Genomic DNA, 23,768 nt, shown 5'->3' on the forward strand with positions numbered 1-23,768 from the left:
AATTTTAATTTTTTGTGGTTTTTAGTTTTAAAGTAGTTGTTGTCAAATTTGGAAATCTACAATAGTCACATCAATTATTAACTTTGTAAATTTACGACAATGGGTAGTTGCAGCAACAGGATAATGAAGGGGTCATGTAGCAGTGGTGGTAGAGGTCAATGTTACATGGTGGCAGCGGCTCTGGTGGTGGAGGTGGCTGTGGTGGAAGACGTGGCAGAGGTGGAGAGTGGATGTGGCAGTGAAGGTGGTGGTGACAGCATCAACATGGTGGAGAACGTTACCCAGTGACAATGACGATGGTGGCAGTGGCAGCAACATGGTGGTGGCAGCGACGATGGTGTGGTGGAGGTGGTGGTGGCTGTGCAGCCGACGACAGTGGTGGACGATCCAATAGTGAAGAGTGAAATAGTGAGAATGAATGAAGAGTGGCTGAGGAGTAAGAAATTTTTTCCGCAAGATTTGGGGGGGGGGGGGGAGGGAAAGAGCCAATCATGGGAGAGAAAAGAAAATAATTAGATTTAGAGAGAGTAGTTTAGTTATTTTACTCATTCAACCTCAGATATCCAATATTTTACTAACAGTAAGAAATCTATCATGCTCAAATACATGACTTATTAAAGGGAACTTCAGGCACAATGATCGTATTTCTTTAACAACAACAATTTTGAACTCATCAGCAACAATACCAGACAAAAAAATTCTAATCTGCTTCATTAGACGATCCACACTTGATTCATTTCCTGCCTTCAAAAGTGTAGTAATTAGCCTGTGTGGCAATGCTTCTGTCCTGGTCAAATATTAAATTTTCCATATCAATGTTGCAGGGCTTAAATATAGTAGTGCCAACCACCTGGTACATGAGAAATTCAAGCAAATGATATTTTGCAGTATTTTGTTGTCCAATTGGATTTCATATCAGGTCTGTTTTAAATATGAAACTGCTTTTATAATGCAAATGCCAAAACACATGTTCAACCACCTCAAAGAGTTATTGTTTTGATAGATTGTGGAGCTACTCACAATTTAATTTCTCAGGAGGTGGTGAGTAAGGTGCAATTACCCATTAAGGACACTCCTTATGTCATGTGGTAGAAGTTAGGGATGGTCATAAGGTTAAATATAGATGAGTACGTACTGATGTGTCTTGGATGGTCCATATTCATAAGTAATGTATATTAAAATATATGATTTAACAATATAAGAAAGAGTTACTACTACTAGATTTGATCTAAAATTTATTATGGTATTGCACTCTTACAAGTAGTCCACTCACTTAAGAACTTGAGAAAATAATGGGAGTTACTAAATTGTGTGATTTTTTAGGGAGAGGAAGGGAATGCTTTGAGAGGAATAGAAGGGGAGGGGAAGAGAAGGGAAAGGGGGGCAAGCACTCCCCTACCCTTATGTCATGTGGTAGAAGTTAGGGATGGTCATAAGGTTAAATATAGATGAGTACGTACTGATGTGTCTTGGATGGTCCATATTCATAAGTAATGTATATTAAAATATATGATTTAACAATATAAGAAAGAGTTACTACTACTAGATTTGATCTAAAATTTATTATGGTATTGCACTCTTACAAGTTACAAGTAGTCCACTCACTTAAGAACTTGAGAAAATAATGGGAGTTACTAAATTGTGTGATTTTTTAGGGAGAGGAAGGGAATGCTTTGAGAGGAATAGAAGGGGAGGGGAAGAGAAGGGAAAGGGGGGCAAGCACTCCCCTTATTTGCAAGTTAAAAATTTCACAAAACCCTCCAAGTTAGGGAAACTCCACAAAATAACTATAGGAGTCTTGGAGGGTTTCCATAAATTCCCCAAATCCTTCCCCACTAATAAAAAAACTCCCAAACAAGGGGAGAATGATTGGGACTAAATCTGACTAATAACTTGTTTCAAGTACACATTTAAAAAATTAAGCTCAAGTGGTAAGAGCTAGGGACATAAGGGTTGGGTGGGATGAGGGTGAAGGGTCCCGGGTTCGAACCCGGAGGAGGGACTAATTTACTAACATTTCTAACAACTAACATTTGCCTATCAAAAAAAATCTTTGAACACTCCATTTATTAATTTCCTAAGCGTGTTTGTGAGTTTTTAGAGCAGGGAAGGGACAGGCTTCGAGGGTAAAGGAAGGGAGGGCAAGTGAGCGGGAAGAGAGGTGGGGGGGGGGGGGGAGGGTAAGCACTTCCTTTGTTTGCAAGTTCCAAATTTCTCTAAACCTCGCAATTTGAGGGAACTCCGCAAAACAACTAAAGGAGGGTCTTGAAGGGTTTTCAAAATTTCCGCAAACCCTTCCCCACCTTTTTTAAATCTCTCAAAAATAAGGGGAGAGCTTCTCATAAGTCTCCCCCTTCCCCTCCAAAACTCAAATCGCAAACACACCATAAGGATCTAACATGTGATTTAACATTCTACGTGAAATTAGCATAATTATAGACAAAATTAAATCTCCACATCAGTTTTCTAATATCAAAATTCAACCAATGACAAGCCAGATATTGAACAGAGTTTCAAAAATATGTAATTTCATAGTCTGAATCACAATAAAATTTTACCAAATTAAGTATATCATCATGCGACATGTAATCATGCACATCAACAAACTTAAATCTTAATACTACATATGATGTCAAAGAGAAATGAACAGTATTCAGTCCTATAATTTATATAACTATTACAACATAAAATTACTAAATTCTTTAGCAATTTTTCTTCTAAACACAAACTAGAAAAGAACTAGTAACTACAACTTTAATCTTACGTATGATCATAAATTTAAGGCTAAAACAGAAACAATGATCGCACCACATGTTAACATAATCAAAACAAGATTTTTATTCCAATAACTCCGAAATTTTAAGCTTAACTCAAGTAGTTTGGCTATCAAACTTTTTTGGACAACATGAGTTCAAGTCCTTCCCCTATTTACCTCATCACATCACCATGTAAAAGAGTTATAAAACTGTTATTACAGCCCCTCAAAGATTAACTTACACTAAGTCACTAACAGAGCATTGAGAATTCCATTCACATGCAAGAGCTTAGAGTGCGCAACTTCAAGTCACATAACACTTAACAATAGATCAAGGGCTTTTTAATCATTAACATCTTAATACACTTTCCATTAAAGATTAATTTATAAACAATATATCATTAGTTCCATGACTCACAGTATTAAAGATCACAAAATTACATATTTCTACCTTCATGCATAGTACTAAGCACATTAATTGAATACTAGCAATAAAAAAAATCAACCAAAGTTCTCTAACCTGAACACCAAATTGTATTCCAGGGGTCTTTCCCTTGTCCGCACACCCCCGACAACAGCATGTTAGGGATGGGATATTATCCTATCAGAATGGCAATTCACTTGCCTTAAAATAATGAGAATAAGAAAGAAAAAAAAATTAGAATTCAAAAATCAAAAAGTACACAAGTTAAACTGGAAATGCTGAGCAATAGAAGCAGGTTTGCCTTGAAAATGAAGAAAAGGGGGCTGAGAATGGGGAATGCAGAGGCTGAAACCTGAAACACAGCAAGAAGCTAGAAAAACAGGTGTTTGATATCTAAGAATTTGCCAATACAGAGTTAAAAAAAGGGGTGAACTACAGGGAATCTTCTACACAAGCTATGAGTGATAAGTCTCTTCAACAAATAATGCAACAAACCTGGGATATCAAAAAGTCCTTTAAAAAAATAGGAACAGGTAAGATTAAGGGTGGCAGACATTTCATTGGCTTCTCGAAGTGGCAGAGGCCTTCTCTGCACCACTCCACCACAATGCAGCCACTACATGGTAACTATGAAATCTAATAGATAATAAGACAATAGTTAAACATGTACTATGAAAGCTAATAGATAATAACAAGTATGCTCATACACGTATCAGACTTCAGTTCATAAACAGATTCGTTTCCAAGCATAAATAAAATGCCTAGAAATTCTTATTTGGATAGAGATTAAATTGTGAAGTTTTTAAATCTGTCATTTTTCTTGTCACTACCTGCATTCTATCTGAAATGAATTTGATGGTTTCAAGTGTGATAATCAAGTTGCTATCTACATTATCTCAAAATGTGTATTTAAAAGAATAGCAAATCAATCTTACAATAGATCTCTAGCAATCATTTCACGAAAAAGTCTCTCTGCCTTATCATTCTCATTTTTTTCAAAGAGAGCACAAATTATTGTTTGAAAATTCACAGCATTAGGAATGCAACCATTGTCTTCCATTTTTGACAGCAAGGCCTGAGCCTCATCAAGTAAACCTTCTTTACAATACCCATTGATCATAACAGTATACGTCATGACATTTAAATTGTAGCCTTCGCTCAGAAGAACCTGAAAAATCTCTTGTGCAATCTTAAGCCTTCCAACTTTGCATAGTCCATCAATTATCACTGTGTAGGTGGGTATATTTGGCTGAATTTTGTGATCTTTAACTTTCATGAATAATGCAATTGCCTTATCAAGAAGATGGTATTTGCATAAACCATCGAATAAGGAATTGTTGGTGATTAAATCAGCCGGGTGACCTGTATCATGCATCACATCAACAAGCTCAACAGCACAGGAGATTCGTCTGGCCTTGCACAAACCATCAATAAGAGAATTATATATTACCGTATTAGGAATAAGCTCTCTGTGATGCATTTCTTCGAAGAGGGCCAGGGCTTCATCCACCAATTTAACCTTACAGAACCCATTAATCACAATATTGTAGCTATCAACATTAGGAGTCACTCCCACTCGACCCATAGCGTTGAGTACATATTTTCCCTTGTACATGTCCTTAGTTAGACAATACCCATCCAACAAGGTACTATAAGTAACTAAGTCCGGCGCCACACCTTGTTTTATCATCACAGCCAACACATTCTTAGCTTGTTTCACCTTTCCTTTCTTACATAAAGCATCAACCAATATATTAAAGGTAGAAACATCTGGTTTGATGTTGTTTTTCAATTCCATTTCCTTGAACAAACCAACAGCTTTCTTAAATTTTCCCGCGACACACAATCCGCCGATTAGAGCATTGTAAGTGAAAAGATCCGGAGAAATTCTCTCGACACCCATTTCATGATATAAACCAAATGCATCCGTCACGAGTTTATCTTTGCATAGGCTATCAATGATTGTACTATACATTAGCAAATCAGGCTTCCCTTCAACTTGTCTCAGCAACTTCAAGGCAGCCTTTGTTTCTCCCACTTTACATAACACATTGATCAATGTCCCATATCCAACAGGGTCTAACTGAAACCCCTTAGCTACCACATCATCATGAAAATTCAACGCTTTCCGAATCTCGCCATTAAGACATAGACTTTTGATGAGTGTAGTGAACGTTATGGAACCAGGGTGATAACCCCTTTTGAGAATTTTGCCTAAAACAGAGAATGCGAAACTGATTCGACCCAAATGGCAGTAACAATTGATCAAGGTGTTCAAGTTAACAACATCAGAAGCAATTTCACTGAATTCCATTTGTTGAGAAAGTGAAATTACATTGGAATACTGCTTCTTCTTTGCAAGGGAAGCTAAAATCTTGTTGAATTTGATGATGGGAGGGGGAGGGTTCTTACTGAGCATGCGAAGGAAAGAGGAAACGGCGTCGTCAGGCTTGTGAGAGAAACGGCGCGGCGGAGAGGGAAGAAGGAAAGAGGGGTTGAAGGAAAACCTCTTTAACCGAAACAATGACGATGACATTGTAGTGCAGAGGATGAGGATACAGTTCTGAGCTTCTGAGTGTCGATGACGACGGTGAGTCGGTGGCGGAGATTTCAGCCTCTGCGGCTTCGCAAGGCAAGCGACGGTGACATTGTAGTGTTTAGGAGGTTTATTAGGGAATTAGATTTCCCACCCGTTCATTTAGAATTGCCACCCCAGCCTTTTTAAAAAAATGTCTGGACTACCCTCCGACTTAAACCTCTACAACACTACAGTTGTTGATGTTTTAGAACCCGTCTGAGAGTTATAGGTTCGGATGTTTTACTTACAGTTAAAATAACATGACTTTAGTCCAATTGCAGCAAAAATAACATGACTTTAAAATTGAAAAGTTACATAATCCAATTTAAACAAAATTACAATACATAATCAAAGTTAAGCATTTGAAAAGTGAAGCAAAATAACAATACATAATCTAAGTTAAGCATTTCAAAAGTTACACAAATAGTCCTTAATATAGAATTAGTAAAGAACTAATATTAATCTTTTGTTATGTTTGTGAAGCTTCCAGGTGGAGCTGCACTGTCCTTTGGAAATACCTGTATATTAACATAAATGAATAATTGATATTGAGAATACATGTGTGAAAAGATTCAAATGCTTTATTGTAGATGTGGAAAGATCCAGGACTATAAGGTTCGGACTGGTTGATAATTAAATTTGTCACCCCCCCTTTCTAAGACGTCCGAGAGTTGTTGAACTGGATTAATATGAAACTTCAAGATTCGGACCTCTCAAACCAGATACTGTCACAAAGACAGAAACATGAAAATGCAGAGACAATAATATGAGACAAACAGACATGGTTACAATACTGGAGCATTATTTTAATACATGTAGGAAAATATTCAAATGTCAAATCTAATACAACATTACAAACATGAATCATATTATCAATCTTTTGTTATGTCTATGTAATCATTCTTGCTAGGAACATGAGGACCAATCCAAACAGTGTGTTCAGCCATAAATATTTCCAAACGCTCTTCATACGGTCTACACCATTCGGACTCGGGTTCTACAACGGTGTATTCTCATTGGAGAGCAATTGGCGACATAGGATGTCCAGACACCAACTTCAGCTACATTTAAGAGTATAACAGTAAAATTAGATATATTTCAAACATAAATTGTTTAACGTGACAAGAGAGTGTATTAATAAAAAAGTAGAGTATTTAATAGAGGATATACCTGTATAAACTTGGTGTTAATTTATTTTGCGTAGAAGCACACATAGTTTCTTATCTTTTATTTGGGCTTGACTCTTGTCTCTTGCTTACTGATTACACATGCAGTAGCTTTACTGGTATAAGGATACAAATGCACAGAATCACTACTAAGAACAAGCAAGCAAATTCCAAATGCAAAAGCAAAGTGTGCAGATTAACAATTCAAGGCTATTCCGAATCTTGAAGACCTGAACAATTCCAAATCTACAAGATTCGGAGTACAAACATACCAAATTCGCACCTCAGAAACCCAAAACCCTGAATTCATCAAACTCATACCCTAATTTCCCCCTAAATTCATGAAACATCAACGGAAATCCCAACATCAACTCATAATTCACCGTATTTCATGAAACATCAACGGTTGAAATACCTAAAATTGAAAATAGTTCGAAGGAACCCTAATCTCAAAAGGAAATCGAATTACCTCAATGTCGCTTTTGAAACACGGACGATTCTTGGTCGCTTTTGGCCGCGATTCTTGGTCGCTTTTGTCGCTTCTAGGTCGCTTCTGGGTCGCACGTCTTGAGAGCTCCAAGTGTTGATGTTTTGTTCTGTTCTAAAAGTGAATCTGAATTGAGGGATTTCTGTTCTAATATTAACAGAGTCCGAAAGTTGAACATTCGGATGAGTCCGAATGTTCAACCTCTGGAGTAAAACACGGAGGGACAATTTTGGTTTTTCCCCACTTTTAAATGGGGTGGCAATTCTAAATGAGGGGTGGGAAATCTAATTCCCGGTTTATTATCATCAAGCACGTAACATACTTAAGGAAGAATAAATATAATATAAGCTTAATTGCATTTTTACTCTCTGATTTATTACGGTTGTGTGATTTAACTCCCTCATGATTAAAACGAGCGATTTTCGTCCCTAAAGTTCTAATTTGTGAAAATTGAGTCCTTCCGTTAGATTGACATCCAAATCCAATTGTTAATGGAAATTGCTGAAGGGTTTCAAGAACGATTAGGGTTTCAAGAACGATTAGGCAGATTTTATTAAGGCTAGAACAGGAAAAAAGTAGTCAAGGTGACTCGAGACACATAATGAAATTCATAGCTCAAGACCGCAATTAGAACCTTTCGCATCTAGAACCCACAATCTCATGGATCTGGAAGTTTCACTTACCAAAATGCCTCACGATTACGGTAGAGGTCGTTACCAGAATTTGGGAGCACTGGGCTAAAGTCAAGGTAGGAAAGGAGTTCAAGATACAAGTGCATGGAAAGATACATCATGCCGCGGGAACAACTTAAATTTGGAAGTTTCTTTTAGTTTCAATCTTGTCTGTAAGAATTATTTGTTCATTTGAGTTCTAGTACTATAAATAGACCAATGTAAAAGGTATAATACTAAAATACAAGCACTTTAAACACCCCCACATCGTACATGCAAGCAACTATACAAGTTAATGTATAGGAGTTTCATCCACCATTTTCCTCTTCTTTCATTTAATAAATGCAATGTTCCTTTTCAATTACTTACTTTTATGCAAATCTTTATCATTTTTGCATTGTTTTCATGTTTTCTTTAAGGGGTTTCTTTTAGTTTTAATGCACATTTACTTTCAGTTCTTTCTTTTCGCGTTTTACTTTACTTATCAAGTTTTCTCCCAAAATACAAGTCTTGGTTCACCAGAACCTTGATTTTCTAAATTATCACCGGATAACTTTGCTTTTGTCAGTAGAAACCTTTTCGAAACCAAAGTCTTGGTTCACCAAAACCTCAATTCACCAAGTTAGCACTGGATAATTTGGTTGTTTTCTTTGTTTTCAAGTCAATAACCTTTTCAAAAACTCAACTCTCAGGTTAAGAGGAACCTGAACATGTCGAGTTATCACCAAATAGTTCCTTAGTTTTCTAACTTATTTTTTACAACACTCAACACTTCTAACCTTATATTTTTTAACTCTATGCATAGGATGCCTAATAAGCCATCAAATAAAAAGACCTCACACCATTGGACCTGATCCAAGTCCAAGATTTCTCTTTGGATCCATTTGTTTGTGCAGAAAGTATATTATCTGTTATACAAGGAGACCAAATTAGTTAGCAACAAAAAAGAACATTTCCAAGAAGAAAATGTTAAGACAAACCAAAATACATGTATGGAAAAATAAGTGAATTCGCAATCCTCAATGAAATCACAAATATGAAGCTATCCAGTTTCCTCTGCATCTGGGAAATCTGTAATGAGAATCACAATTGAATCTAAAACTGCCGTTTTGTAATTAAAACCACCTTCTTCCCTAAGAATGTTACTCAAAAAGTTCATCTGGAAGATAATTGGGAACTATGATGATCTATTGCCGGAGCTGACTCACCTTGTTAGATTTCAAAGAAAAGAGACAAAAACTAGTTCTCATTGATTGATTAACCAGGGTGTGACACTAGATACATATATAGAGAGGCTAACTCTAACTACCTCCTAGCCTAGCTCTAACAGCTTTGATAACTAGCACAACTGAGTACTAACTGTAACTAACTGAAAATAATCTTACAAGCTTCAATCTAGTGCAGCCAGGTACAAGCTAACTCACATACTCCAATACTCCCCCCTCAAGCTCAATTAGGGTTTGAGAGCAAGTGTAATAGTGTATGTACTCAGTAAGTAAAACTGAGAAGGTTAGCTAGTTTTAATGAAGGGATAAACCCAAGTATATCTGGTGAATGCATCAACACATGTAAAAAAGTAAAAATACCCACATGATGACTCAGCAGAAGCAGGTCCCCACAAATCTGCAAAAATCAATTCAAGTGGTTTGGTATATACAGAAGTAGAGGAACTAGCTAGCAGTCTATGTGATTTTCCCCTACAACAGGCTGTGCAAACAGAAAAAATTGATTTATTAGGAACGGGTATACTAATACACAGTACGAGTATGGAAAAAGAATCCAGACATTGAAAAATCTAAAACCACAGATACACTCAAAGTAAAAAAGTTGAAACAAAGAAGTAACTCATAAAGTGAGAGGAATAAATGAAAGAACTGTCATTCACGGGCTATTTTCATTACAGCTACAGAATTGAATAAAATGCTTGGTTGAGAGAAATTTTGGCAATCTCTCAGTATGAATGTATGACGCCAAAAAAGTCTTTATGTACATAAATCTCTTTAGTCTGAACTCAGTTTTATCATTTTATGATATACAAGGAGTCAAGAACATCTTACCCTGCAAATATCAAAACAGACAAGTTTAAGATCTACTATGCCCAAATAAATGAAAGCAAGGCTCAACACTTGCTTTTGTATAGTCAAATAGATCATACAGGTCAAATACAAGCAAGAATATATAAATCAAAGTGTAGCCATGAATCACAATTTACTGGAAAAATCTATCTATCCATAACTCAGACCACACACCAAACACTTTGTCAGCACAATCAAATATACCAAAAAAAAATACAGTTAAGTTGTGAAATAAAGTGGTGGATATGTTAAGAGAAGCTCCCTGTAATGATAATGTGGTCAACATAAACCAATGTTTGGACAACAGCTAAGGAGCTAGTGTACATGGTGAGAAGGTCGCACTTGCTCGCATGAAAACCAAACTGAAGTAAGGTGGCACGGAGCCTTTCAAACCAGACCCAGGGTGCCTATTTGAGGCTGTAGAGTCTTGTTGAGCCTACAAACAAGAGACCTGACAGAATGCACAACCCAGGGGTTGGGACATGTAAACCTCCTTTAGTTAGCATTGAGATATAGAATGTTAAAATGAGAGTTTTAGAGAGATAAACATTATTATCCATAAAACATCAGAATAATATGTTCAAACATATCAGATCCGCAAATTCAGTTTCACAAGCAAAATTTAGAAAACCAAAGTAGGAAGCAAAATGGACATTGAATAAAAGGAAACACAAGCTACGAAGACGAAGATGTAAAAAAAGAATTGCAAACATGGAGATGGAACTAGGAAAGAAGCCACTATAAAGAAGAGACAGAGACTAAGCTCAGGTCATGTTAGGAACCCAGAAAAGAAGATGAAGAATGACAATGTACTATTGAAAAAAAGAACAAGAAATGCAGAATAGAATAATTCTCCCTAGTGGTTTCCCCTTCACAAAGGATCTCTCCTTTAACTCCCAATTTGTTAAATGTACTAAATCCTTCTCAAATCTATTTTCCTTCTATATATGTAACCAATCCTTTCAAACCCCCCTTATAACTAACTCACTCCCTTCTAACAGACTACTAACCTAACTAATGGACTAGCTCATTAACACTATATTTGTCCTTACTTTGTTCCTATTGATGCATCCTACCATATTAGTTCCTTGATATCGTTTAAAAGGATAACATACTGAAATGCCAAAGATTCTAATTCTTTTTTTTTAAGTATCCTAGCAACATTTCATAACATGTAGCATTTTTAACTCTTTACATTTCCACTCACAAAGTACACTGCCTGAAACAGCCTAAAGGAAAATTCAATTTATTCATCAAAATGATAAAAAAAAGTGATGCTCCAAGCAAGGTAATTAAAAGTGTTGATTCTCTATGGAGACCAAGCAAAAACTTCTTAAGGTATATCTCAGTAGAGCAGCGCTACAATGTGCTAATTCTGGTTAAATATAATCAACAAAGAATAAGATTACATGAACTACTATAATTAGACTATGTAAGTTGTCTTGAATAAAGTTAAAAGGCTGCAAATCATTCAGAATTAGATTAAAACAAGAAATATTTCAATTAGACAAGATAAACAATATCATGGAAATTCAGGCACACAAATCATTCAGACCCAGATTCCATCTTTGTTATTTTCATTTTAACTTGGACATTTGCATATATAGTGAAGTCTAATTACACGATTTTTTCATGTAAGAGTCTAACCCTTCATTAATAGAACAAACAGTGAAAAAATAATAATTAAGGGCATGCTTGGTAAGAAAAGTGAAAAAATATGTTCAACTTCCTCAACCGACAGTTTCTGTCTTTCTGATCCTCTAGAAAACTAAAATATAGAATATCAAATATAAACTTTGTTGTCATCTTTATTATATTGTTCATTTCATGTTGTACAACTTAACATTATACAAAACTAGAAAACATCAAACACAAGTTAGTTACATTCTTACAATAGACCTCTAGCAATCATTTCGCGAAGAAGTCTTTCTGCCTTATCATTCTCATTTTTTTCAAAGAGAGCATGTATTATTGTTTCAAAAGTCACAGCATTAGGAGTGCAACTATTATCTTCCATTTTTGACAACAAGGCCTGAGCCTCATCAAGTAAACCTTCTTTACAATACCCATTGATCATAACAGTGTACGTCCTGACATCTAAGTTGTATCCTTCACTCATAAGAACCTGAAAAATCTCTTGTGCATTCTTAAGCCTTCCATCTTTGCATAGTCCATCAATTATCACTGTGTAGGTGTGTATATCAGGCTGAATTCCGCGATCTTTAATTTTCATGAATAATACCATTGCCTTATCAAGATGATGGTTTTTGCATAAACCATCTAATAAGGAAGTGTAGGTGATTATATTAGCTGAGTGACCTCTATCATGCATCTCATGAACTAGCCCCCAAACATAAGAGATTCTCCCTGCTTTGAACAAACCATCAAGAAGAGAATTGTATGTTACCGTATTAGGAATAAGCTTTTTGTGATGCATTTCATCGAAGAGGGCCAGGGCTTCATCCACCCGTTTAGCCTTACAGAATCCATTAATCATGATACTGTAGCTATGAACATCTGGTTTGATGTTGTTTTTCAATTCCATTTCATTAAACAAACCAACAGCATTTTTCAATTGACCCGCAACACAGAAGCCGTGGATTAGAGCATTGTAAGTGACAACACTAGGAGAAATTCTCTTGACACCCATTTCAGAATATAAATCAAATGCATCAGTTATAAGTTTATCTCTGCAGAGGCTATAAATTATAGTATTATACATGACCGCATTAGGTTGCACCGCAAGCTCCTCAATTCGTCTCAACAATTGTAGGGCAGCCTTTGTTTCTCCGGCTTTACATAACCCATTGATCAAAACCCCATAGGTAACTTGGTTGAACTGAAACCCCTTAGCTATCATATCATCATGAAAGTGCATTGCTTTACTAATCTCGCCGTTATGACACATGCCCTTGATGAGTGTAGTGAAGGTTATGGTGTTTGGGTGATAACCCCTTTTGAGAATGTTGCCTAATACAGAGAAAGCAAAGTTGATTCGACCCAAATGGCAAAAACAGTTGATCAAGATGGTGGAAGTAACCATGTTTGGTGTGATTCCTTTGAATTCCATTTGTCGAGAAAGGGAAATCACAGTGAAGCAATGGTTCTTCTTCGCAAGAGAGCCTAGAATCTCGCCGAATAAAGTGATGGGAGGGGGAGGGTTCATATGGAGCATGTGAAGGAAAGAGGAAACGGTGTTGTCAGCCTTGTGAGAGAATGACAACCTTAACCGAAACAATGACAACATTGTAGTGCAAAGATCTCACTCACTCTCTGGCTGTGGTTTCGTTGTTGGGTTCTCAAGGCAAGAGGCAAAATCAGAAATTTATTTCTCTGAGTGAGTAATGCATTATTGCATTACTATATCAAGATTTTCTCCCATAACATCCCCGTATGTATAAAAAAATTCTCCATAACATTAGGGAATTAATAATGATCCAAACAAGCGTCAATGACCGATCATGATCATTAGTTAGCCATAAATATGATAGGGTGAGGAACTAAGGAATGAATCTCCGACATCATGGTTAAAAGACGAAGTGAGCTAACTAAATATGTTACATCTCGTGATTAATATAATTTTAAATAATATTGATTATATTATAATTTATAAATGTTATATTAATGTTATAAATTATATTGCACCAGATGTTTACTGTAGCTCTGCGTTTGCAACTCGAGCACTCCCAGGGTCGTTCAACCCTCCTTTCCTCTCCCCTGCCCGGTCATTGTGGGTATCGGGTGATGCAGGTAGACCAGGTTCCTCCTCCTCCTCCTCCTCCCGGGGTTAAGTGTAATACCGACGGCTCGGTACAGGGCTCCATGGGATTGGGCGATTGGCGACGTGTGGTGGAGTTTGCAAGGACAAGTTGGGACATTGGTTATTCGGTTTCTGTCGCAATCTTGGTTCCTCTAATGTTTTGTGGGCGGAGCTTTGGGGGATTTTTACTATTATAGTGTTAGCTTGGAGCAGGGGATTACCCAAGGTAATTGTAGAGAGTGACTTTAGTGTTGTAGTCCATCTTGTTAATCATGGGTGTGATTCGAGTCATCCTTATGAGAGACTAGTTACTCAAATTCCAGCTTGGAAGGAGAGGGAGTGGGAGTTTTGGTTTGTCCATGTTTGTCATGAAGCTAACCAAATTACGGATTTTTTTGGCTAATATAGCTCATGACTTATCTCTTGGGAATCATGTGCTGGAGAGCTCTCCTCCAAGTTGTTTAACTTTGATGCTATATGATGTTTTAGGTGTTACGTTCCTAGGCTTATCCGCGCGCAGTCTCTTTTTGCGGACTTGAGCCCTCGTTGTAAAAAAAATGTTATAAATTATATATCGTTGTATTTATTATTTATTATATATTTTTAAGATTTATACATTGCAATCTCAAGGGGGAGAAAAGTTAAACCAAAACCAAAAAATGCGAATCAATTCAAACTGCTATAAATTAATTTGATTGTTTCGAATTTGAATTTAGAGACAATCCATTGGGTGATATAATTATAAACCGAGATTGGATCGGATGATTTTTTTCTTTTAAAATTAAGTCCAATCCACAAACACTAATATGTAACACCAAATTACCATTCGTATTCGTATTTTTTCAACACTTAATTCAATGATTGGTTGAAGTTAACGTGGACCTTATTAAAGTTTGTATCAGGAATGGACAAGAATCCTCTCAATGCATCTTAGTTGCTTTTTACAAAGTTATCTCAAAAGCCTTTTTTCAGAAGGCTCCTGCGTCAATATCAAACACATGATGATGTAATAATGGAACGCAAGAAAATTCCGAGATTTACATAATTTTTCAAACTAGTCTCTTATCAAGGCTGTACCAAAATAAGAAAATTCGCAATCCTCAGTGAAATCACAAATATGAAGGTATCCAGTTTCCTTTGCATCTGTGAACTCTGTAATGAGAATCACAATTGAATCCACAACCTTTTTGTAAGAAAACCCACTTTCTTCTCTAAGAATGTTACTCAAGAAGTTCATCTGGAAGATAATAGCAGGATACAAACCAATAATTTAGACCATTCATATAGGAAAACAAAATGTAAGAACATATGGGGCGAGGAAAACTACAATACAAGACACAAACAGAGATCGATTCTGGCACAAAGATCTTATTGCTTCAACAACAACAATTCTGAACTCATCAGCAATACCAGACATAAAATTTGTAATCTGCTTCATAAGACGATCTAAGCTTGATTCATTTCCTGCCTTCAAAAGTGTAGTAATAGCAAGTTAGCAATTCTTCTGCTCTGGTTAAATATTGAAATTCCATATCAATGTTGCAGGGTTTAAATACAGTAGTGTCAACCACCTGGTACCTGGGAAACCCAAGCAAACTTCAAAGACAAATAAACACAACTAAAAGTCTAAAACCACCTTAAGTATGGCCATGTATTTGTATTACAAGATGGAAAAGAAGTCATGTATTTTTTTTAAAGCAAAATCATATATAGATAAAGAGAAAGGAATGAGAAACAACCCTTCTCAGTAAGAACAAATCATCCTCCAGAAAGAGAGGACAGCCCAAAGAAAACCAAACCAATCAAACACCCCACTACGAAAGGAAACCATGTATTACAAGTTCTCACCTTATTAATAAACTTTTGGGTACTCAAGGAAGTAAAAACATTTTTCACCAATGCAACAACAGCAGGGAATAGAAGGTGTTGTTGAAGTCTAAACAGGTTTGATATGTAATACATATCAGTTCACCAACTATAGCAAACTTTCATATTTATGTAAATAAATCAAATATAAATACTACATTAAACTAGAACTTCATCATCGACATTTTATTTTATTTATCAATAAATTGAACTACTTTGTTTTGTATTATACTAATAAATGCAACAAGTCACTACAAAAAGAGATGACAGAAAACTATTTATTTTTATTTCTAGATAATAAAATTTGCTACCAAATTTTACTGGAACAAAACTGTTACTTTATTTGACATGCTGTTGAACTTTAAATCTAACCTGCACTCATGAGAAAGAATTAAATTATCGACCTAAAATTGTAGTAACAGCAAGCAATCAAATCATAAGTAACTTCAACTTTGCGAAACTAGAAAGACCTCAAAATAGTTCAGCCACATTGAAAGTTTGAAACTAAATCAAAGATCACAATTTTCTTAATGGTCATGCTTTTCTTAATGATTCATTGAAAGGAGTATATGAAAATCATCGGACATAGAAAAAGCAGACAAAAATCTTGATGGAACTACATCAAATCTCGAATGCAGCAAGTAATGTGCACCGATAAATAATTAAAGGAATAGAATGGTTTCAACTGAATGTTTACTAAGAGCTTTAAGAATAAAAATATCTTTTCAGATTGAGATCACTTCTCCACTTTTCCTGTTCCTCATTGTCCTTCCAATGAAAAAATATATCTTCAACTTGTCCTTCCAATGAAAAAATATATCTTCAACTCATTAAAATAACAGTGAAAAGGGCTTGTGATTTCAATTTGTTCATAAGAATCACCTCGTATAATTCAGCACTTGTCTCTTTGAACTTCTCCTCTGCCCTGGGGATGTTTTTGTTCATATTTGGAAGGTACTGCTTCTAGAAATAAAAACATAACCTTAAGTTATCTATTACAAGAACCAAGAATCCTCCAAAAGGTTCATCAAATTAATGAGGATGATAACCAAAAAAATGTGATAGAGCTAAAAATCATGACCTTGAATCAAGAAATTTTTTCACTAGGATTGATGGAGATGGATCCTTGTGAAAAGGGAAAATATACTATTTGAACAAGGAAAATATACATTACACTTTTGCTTTTTCTTAGCCTAGAATAGAAAATGATAATCATTGTGATGAAGATAGTTGTTCCTCAAGAAAACACATGTTGGGCTCTTGGCAACATTTTGTTTTCTATTTTCATTTGTTATTTTAGTTTTAATCGTAAAAAATGCTCTTTATTTTTTACTTCATTTTCTATTTAAACACAAAGATTGTCTTAACAAAATTTTAAAATCTGGAAATAAGGTGAAAACAAAGAGGCATTTTTACAATTAAAATTGATAACATGGAATTCAAAGAGGATGAAAATTGAAATCGCACAAGTCCTTAAGAACTAGAAAGCTACATTTCATAATAGGATGCTCGCAATGTCATAGGTGTGCAAAGCTTGGATAGCAATTTGCAAGAAATGCATTAAAGCACCCTGAATAGTATACTAATTTCTAAAATCAGCAACCAAATTAAAGTTTAATAGTTCATTGTTAGTCAATCCAATAATTTGTGCTTATCCAGAAGCAATGACTCTAATTCATTGATGGCAAGAGATAAACAAACAGATTTATATCTAGTTAAACGTAATTTCTAAGAGAGATAAAAAAGGAACTTAGAACATATGCCCCGTAAGGTCTACCATTTAAGCTATGACTGTAAGTGAAATTCCAAATAAAAACACTAAGAAGCATGAAACAGTTCCAATGAAATATAAAGAGAAGCATAAGTTTTCCAATGATGTGTTGCGATTATATATAAAGTGAATTTTTATTTCTCCAAACTGATGTTTCTGTCCGTAATGCAACTTATCCTGTTAAGGTGAAAGTTCTCAAGTGAGGAAAATCAATGAAACAACAGGGACAAATACTTTCGGTTGGTAGAGAGAAAGCTCTGAGAGGCATTTCACAAAACAAAGGATATGTACAGCATAGCATATGATAATATATAAAATAGTGAAATTTACATACAGGAAGGAAACTTACACTGGTGCGGGATTCTTTTTTGGCCTTGGCAGCACCAGAACTCAACGTTCACAGCATCCTCTCCGTTGGCAGCAGTGGAGGCTTAGTATTCCCAGTGTTCTTATTGCATTAACGGTAAGCATTTTCATGTAGAGCCAATATTTTCTGCTTCTCAACAACATTAAGATAGGGATATAACTGCAAAATAAACTCAGTTTTAAGCATTTTATATTGTTAATTTTAAGCTGTATGACTACTAAACTAGAAACTATCTAAGTTAGTTTCTGATAGAAGTATCTGAAATCTAGAAAACAGAAAAACTGAAATCTGGAAGAGAGGCATTAAGAGAGAGATGCTCTGGATCCATGGATCAGAAACTTGATCTCGATATCATGATAGAAGTCTACAAGTTAAGCGGGGGAAAAGACCTGAAATCTGAAAGGAACATATAATTGGTTCTATTATCATATTAACCAGTGAGTAGTTCTATAATTTTAGGAGAGCTAATCCATAATTGAACCACAATTGACATAAAAGAATGCACAACTCAACTATCTAACATCTAACAATCATAAAAGAAAACAAACACTTAATAAAATTGAAGAACTAACTAGGTAGTGAGACATTAGAAGAAGAGTATAGTATATTCTCATAAGTCATAACTCACCCTTACAATAGACCTCTAGCAATCATTTCATGAAGAAGTTTCTCTGCCTTGTCGTTTTCATTTTTTTCAAAGAGAGCAGAAATTATTGTTACAAATGTCACAGCATCAGGAATGCAACCATTGTCTTCCATTTTTGACATCAAGGATTCTGCTTCATCAAATAAACCTTCTTTACAATACCCATTGATCATAGCATTATACGTCTTGACATTTAAATTGTAGCCTTTACTCAAAAGAACTTGAAATACATCTATCGCATTCTTAAGCCTTCCACCTTTGCACAGTCCATCAATTATCACCGTGTAGGTGTACATATCTGGCTGTATTCTGTGATCTTTAAATTTCATGAATAATGCCATAGCCTTATCAAGATCATGGTTTTTGCATAAACCATCTAATAAGGAATTGTAGGTGATTATATTACCTGAGTGACCTCTATCATGCATCTCACCAACAAGCTCCCAAACATTGGAGATTCTCCCTGCTTTGCACAAACCATCAATAAGACAACTATATGTTACTGTATTAGGAACAAGCTTTTTGCAATGCATTTCTTTAAAGAGATTAAGGGCTTCGCCTACCATTTTAGCCTTACAGAACCCATTAATCATGATACTATAGCTCTGAACATCTGGCGTCACTCCCCCTCGAGCCATACTTTTGAACAAATACTCAGCCTCACTCATCTCATTAATTAGGCAGTAGCCATCCATTAAGGTATTATAAATAACAAAATTCAGTTTCACACCTTCTTTTATCATCAAAGCTAAGACATTTTCAGCTTGTTTCACATTTCCTTCCTTGCACAAGCCATCAATCAATGTACTAAACGTATAAACATCCGGCTTGACATTTTCCATTTTCATAACACTGAACAAACCAACTGCTTTTCTCAATTGACCCGCAACACAAAACCCATAGACAAGAGCATTGTAAGTGAAAACATTGGGAGAAACTCCCTTGACAATCATTTCATGATATAAATCAAATGCATCATTCACAAGTTTATTTTTGCACATGCTATCAATGATTGTGGTGTACGTTACCACATCAGGTCGAGCCGCCGTGTGGTCCTCAATTCGTCTCAGCAACTGTAGGGCGGCCGTTGTTTCTCCCACTTTACATAACCCATTGATCAAGGTCCCATAACCAACATGGTCTAACTGAAACCCCTTTGCAACCACATCATCATGAAAGTTCAATGCTTTCCTAACCTCACCATTAAGACACATACCCTTAATCAGTGTAGTGAAAGTTATGGCATCTGGGTGATAACCCCTTTTGAGAATGTTGCCTAATACAGAGAATGCGAAGCTGGTTTGACACATGTGGCAGTAACAATTGATAAAGATGTTGAGGGTGAAAATATCAGGTGTGATTTCTCCTTGGAATTGCAATTGCTGAGAAAGGGAAAGAGCAGTGGGGTAATGCTTCATCTTCACAAGGGAACCTAGGATCTTGTTGAACTTGATGATGGGCGGTGCAGGGTGCAAATGGAGCATGTGAAGGAATGAGGAAACGGCGTCGTCAATGTGAGAGTGAGAGTGAGAGTGAGAGTGGCAGAAGCGAAGAAGAAAAGAGGGGATGGTGGAGACAAACAACGTTGGACGAAACAACGACATCGTCGTCAACATTGGTCTCACTCACTGTCTCTGGGTTTGGGGTTTCATTTTTGGGTTGCAATTTTCAATTTTTCATGGGCATGACACTCTATTAAGTATTAAGTATTAACTATTAAAAATTAAAAGGATTAATTGTTGTGCAAGTATCTTGTAGTCCATAACAATGAGACTAAACCCTCAAAGTTCGGAAATCAAGTTAAGTGGGTCTCTCAACAAATGTTTCTTCATAAGGGGAAAATGTCTTATGGAGCAGGATTTGAGAGTTTTTTAAAAAATCCTGCTCTAGATCGAATCAACAGTGGAACGCAAACGCACCACTCATGGATCAAACTCTGTCCAGATACTTAAGAAGTCACCTACTAGTTATGCTACCCCTTTTAGTTTTTAATTTCATTTTTGTTCCCCTTAATTTAAACTATGACTCTATGAGTAATTTTGGTTTCATAATGTAATAGATTGTTTATACACTTCAATATGTTCTAGTCCCTCATAAATAGAGAGGAACTTAAATAGGTTTAAAAATGCATTTGTCTTTGGTCTCTGAATTTTTTTATTTGAAATCAGTCCAAGTCCAAGTGATGTCACTTTCCTTACATATTATGAATTTTGTCTAATTACTCTAAAGTTTTTTAATCACTTTCGATCTCTTTTCTTCTTCCTTATTCCTCTTCCTCTTCTCACTCCCCCATAACCACCTCACCATATATTTTCATAAGAGGAGGTGAAAGGAAAAGGAAGAAGGGGGAGGATGAGAGACCGAAAGGGATTAAAAAAACTTAGAGGGATCAAAATTGATGTGGAAAGTTCAAGCATCATGCTGACGGGTGATGAAGCAAAATTCATGAAATGCATGCAAAATGATGTCACCTACACTAATTAAAAATAAAAATAAAAATTGAGGGTCATACTTCAATGAAAGTGTGGAAGAAAATTGGGATTAAGGTTCTCTGTTTTTTCTTATAAAATGAGTCTTATGTTATTATCTAAATTGATAGATCTATTTTACAATTAAATTATTTAATAAAATAAATATTACAAAAATATAAAATAAAAGAGTTCAATTAAGTAATGTGGATTAGGGGTGTCCACCGGTCGGTTTCGGACGGATTCGGGCCAAAAAAGCTCGATCCGACCAAAACCGACCACCACACATACTGGACCGTGACCGTCCGAGAAGGTTATCGGTTTTTTCGGGTTTCGGGTTGGGCGAATAGCGGGTTACTCGGGTGGGTTCATGCGGTTATTCATTCAAATCCAGAAATTTTGGCAAAAAAGAAGAAGAGATGAGAGCGAGAAAGAGATACAGAGAAACCATTTAAATCCATAACTTTTCCGGAAAAAAACAGAAGAGATAAACGTGATAAACTAAAAGATAGAAAATAGAGAGATCAAAAGCTGATCTTGCTGCTGCGGAGCTTCAACGACAACGTCTCGGTGGAGCTTCGAGATGGGAAGAAGAAAGATGCTCGATGGGGCCAGAAAGGTGCACTTCACCACTTCCTGCGGCAGAATGAGATGATAGGGTGATCGATGGTGGCTCCTTGGGTTCTCTTTGGACTCTGGGTAAATAATTTGTGTGAGTGTAAGTGGGTAAGTGATATTGTGTCCTTACTTTGAATAAAAAAATATGTTTTTACTTTTACTTATGTATATAAATAATTAATATATGAGCTTGCAGCTTTATACACGTTTTGGAGAAAGAAATATTGTATTAAAATGTGTTTGCAGCTGGCTAGAAGAGAAAAGTTATAGGTACAGAAGCTATATTCAGTAAATATAATGATGAAATGACACCAGGAGACAAGAAGTGATTACACCGCACATTTATTTATTGATTTTATCACAACTTTTGAGATAATATGGGACGTTGTACAGGTAAAGAAAGGGAAATAGGTAGTCAGGTACTCATATATCACATGCATATAGCTTTATGAACAGATAAGTTAGATGGTGGGACGGTCGGTTCGGGTACCGACGAAAAATAAAATTCATATCCGCACCCGACCGTTAAAACCGCATCTAACCACGTTTTTTTCATCCGCACAAACCGGTACCCGACCCGACCCACCCGTTTATTCATTAAAATAGTCGGATTTCTCGGGTTTCGGACGGGTCACGGGTTGGTGGACAGGCCTAATGTGGATAATATAAAAACACATGTAATATTATATTTGGTACACAAAGGTATGTATGAGTGATTGTCATTTACACAATAGCCCTTGAAAGTTTTTAAATTATTACAATCAATCACTAAACTATTATCAACCTTAAAATGAGAAGATGCCTAGGGGTTCTTGTAGTCTTGTGCATAAGAAAATATTGCAATCAAATTGCAAATGTCAGTTTACTTATTTTATTATCAACATTACAAACATTCATCAAATACTAGATTGATTAAGAAAACAAATAGACAATGCTTTCTTAAGCTCAACCACCGTATCCTATATATTCTGGTCCTCAACAATGATAAATATGTCAAGAACAATCAGTCTTCCTTCGCTTATATGATTGTCATTGTGTTTGACTTTTTTATTTGTCATGTGGTGTAGTATCTAGCTGCCATGCTGCTTATCTGGTTGTCAAGTTGTTGAAGTCTCCTTATTTGTCATATGGTGTGGCATGTAGATCTAAACTATTGAAGTCTTTAGTTGTCATGTTCCTTCTCTAGCTGGTTCACAACTATTGAAGTCTCTAGCTGATTCGCAATAACAGCTCAGATGTCTTTTTCTTTCTTTCTAGGATTGTTATTGATGCTGAGTGGGGTCATTATTAGGCATTGCTGCAGTATGCTGGTTCTGCAGCTCAATACATTGGTGGAAACCAAGTAACCAACACAAATCAAGAGTTTTTGCAATCCTTGAAATGATAGTATTGCAATCAGGAGGAATTTTTCCACCAAATGCATATGATGTTTTATCAGATCCTACGGTAGGATGTTAGCACTGTTAAATTGATTAGAATGAGCTAAAGAATTATTAGGCGGGTGGTAAGGATGAGCATTGCTATTAGGTAGATGGAAAATTGATAATTGTATAAAATAGAGGGCATTAATTAGTTCCTTGCACCATTCCAAAGCCTTCCTGAGATTCTTTGATAATGATAATGCAATGATATTTAATTTGATTAAATTTAACTTCATGCATAATTATACTACCTGTCTTATATAATCTTTTTAGTTGAAGGTGATTGGAGGTTAGTGCTCGCTACATTTTTTAGCTGTACAAAATTTATGTATCTAAGGGGTCGTTCGGAGTGGTGGTCAGTTTTCAAATTTTTGGTTTTTAAATGCAAATTTGAAAACAAAATGTGTTTGACAAAAATGAAGCTAAAGTGAGTTTTTATTGAATTTTAAAACTGTTTTAGCATGTTTTTCAAAATCACAAAATATGGTTTTAAGTTTCAATAACATGTAATTCCATCACCATCACCATCCACCGCCATCACCACCATCACCATCGCTGCCACCACCACCACCACAACCACCTTCACCGACATTGTCACCACCACCACCGCCAATCTCTACTGTACCACCTCCACATGCACCTTCATTCGTGCCATCACCGTCGCTGCCACTACCACTACGCTTGCATTGCCACCA

General features: G+C 35.9%; 3 protein-coding genes across 8 annotated transcripts; all 3 read right to left on the minus strand.

Annotated features, from left to right (window-relative positions):
• Window positions 1–595: 595 nt before the first annotated feature.
• Window positions 596–5,854, minus strand: LOC130738754 (putative pentatricopeptide repeat-containing protein At1g12700, mitochondrial). 2 transcript variants are annotated; one of them, XM_057590896.1, is made up of 2 exons: window positions 3,276–5,854; window positions 596–787 (listed from the first exon to the last, which is right to left on the minus strand). In XM_057590896.1, exon 1 carries the CDS (start codon window positions 5,713–5,715, stop codon window positions 4,111–4,113), a length of 1,605 nt encoding a protein of 534 aa, XP_057446879.1. In that variant the 5' UTR covers window positions 5,716–5,854; the 3' UTR covers window positions 596–787; window positions 3,276–4,110. The 2 variants fall into 2 exon arrangements, with proteins under 2 accessions (XP_057446879.1, XP_057446878.1); XM_057590895.1 differs by having other exon boundaries at window positions 596–850.
• Window positions 5,855–12,041: 6,187 nt separating this feature from the next.
• LOC130738764 (pentatricopeptide repeat-containing protein At1g12300, mitochondrial-like) lies at window positions 12,042–13,425 on the minus strand. Its single transcript, XM_057590908.1, has one exon. The coding sequence runs from the start codon at window positions 13,401–13,403 to the stop codon at window positions 12,045–12,047; it is 1,359 nt and encodes a 452-aa protein (XP_057446891.1). The 5' UTR covers window positions 13,404–13,425; the 3' UTR covers window positions 12,042–12,044.
• A 1,649-nt stretch (window positions 13,426–15,074) lies between these two features.
• Window positions 15,075–20,238, minus strand: LOC130738763 (putative pentatricopeptide repeat-containing protein At1g12700, mitochondrial). Of its 5 annotated transcripts, XM_057590907.1 has the most exons (5): window positions 18,973–20,238; window positions 18,549–18,696; window positions 17,903–18,079; window positions 16,665–16,745; window positions 15,075–15,494 (listed from the first exon to the last, which is right to left on the minus strand). In XM_057590907.1, exons 1-2 carry the CDS (start codon window positions 20,180–20,182, stop codon window positions 18,551–18,553), a joined length of 1,356 nt encoding a protein of 451 aa, XP_057446890.1. In that variant the 5' UTR covers window positions 20,183–20,238; the 3' UTR covers window positions 15,075–15,494; window positions 16,665–16,745; window positions 17,903–18,079; window positions 18,549–18,550. The 5 variants fall into 5 exon arrangements, with proteins under 5 accessions (XP_057446890.1, XP_057446887.1, XP_057446888.1 ...); XM_057590904.1 differs by having other exon boundaries at window positions 16,665–16,739; window positions 18,549–20,238; XM_057590905.1 differs by having other exon boundaries at window positions 16,665–16,742; window positions 18,549–20,238.
• Between the last annotated feature and the right edge of the window lie 3,530 nt (window positions 20,239–23,768).

This window comes from Lotus japonicus, chromosome 2 (genome assembly GCF_012489685.1).
Source record: "Lotus japonicus ecotype B-129 chromosome 2, LjGifu_v1.2".
NCBI classification, from domain to species: Eukaryota; Viridiplantae; Streptophyta; class Magnoliopsida; order Fabales; family Fabaceae; genus Lotus; species Lotus japonicus.

Bases quoted from the DNA above. Each gene is read 5' to 3' on its own strand.
- LOC130738754 (XM_057590896.1), bottom strand. From the start codon at position 5,715: ATGTCATCGTCATTGTTTCGGTTAAAGAGGTTTTCCTTCAACCCCTCT.
- LOC130738764 (XM_057590908.1), bottom strand. From the start codon at position 13,403: ATGTTGTCATTGTTTCGGTTAAGGTTGTCATTCTCTCACAAGGCTGAC.
- LOC130738763 (XM_057590906.1), bottom strand. From the start codon at position 20,182: ATGTTGACGACGATGTCGTTGTTTCGTCCAACGTTGTTTGTCTCCACC.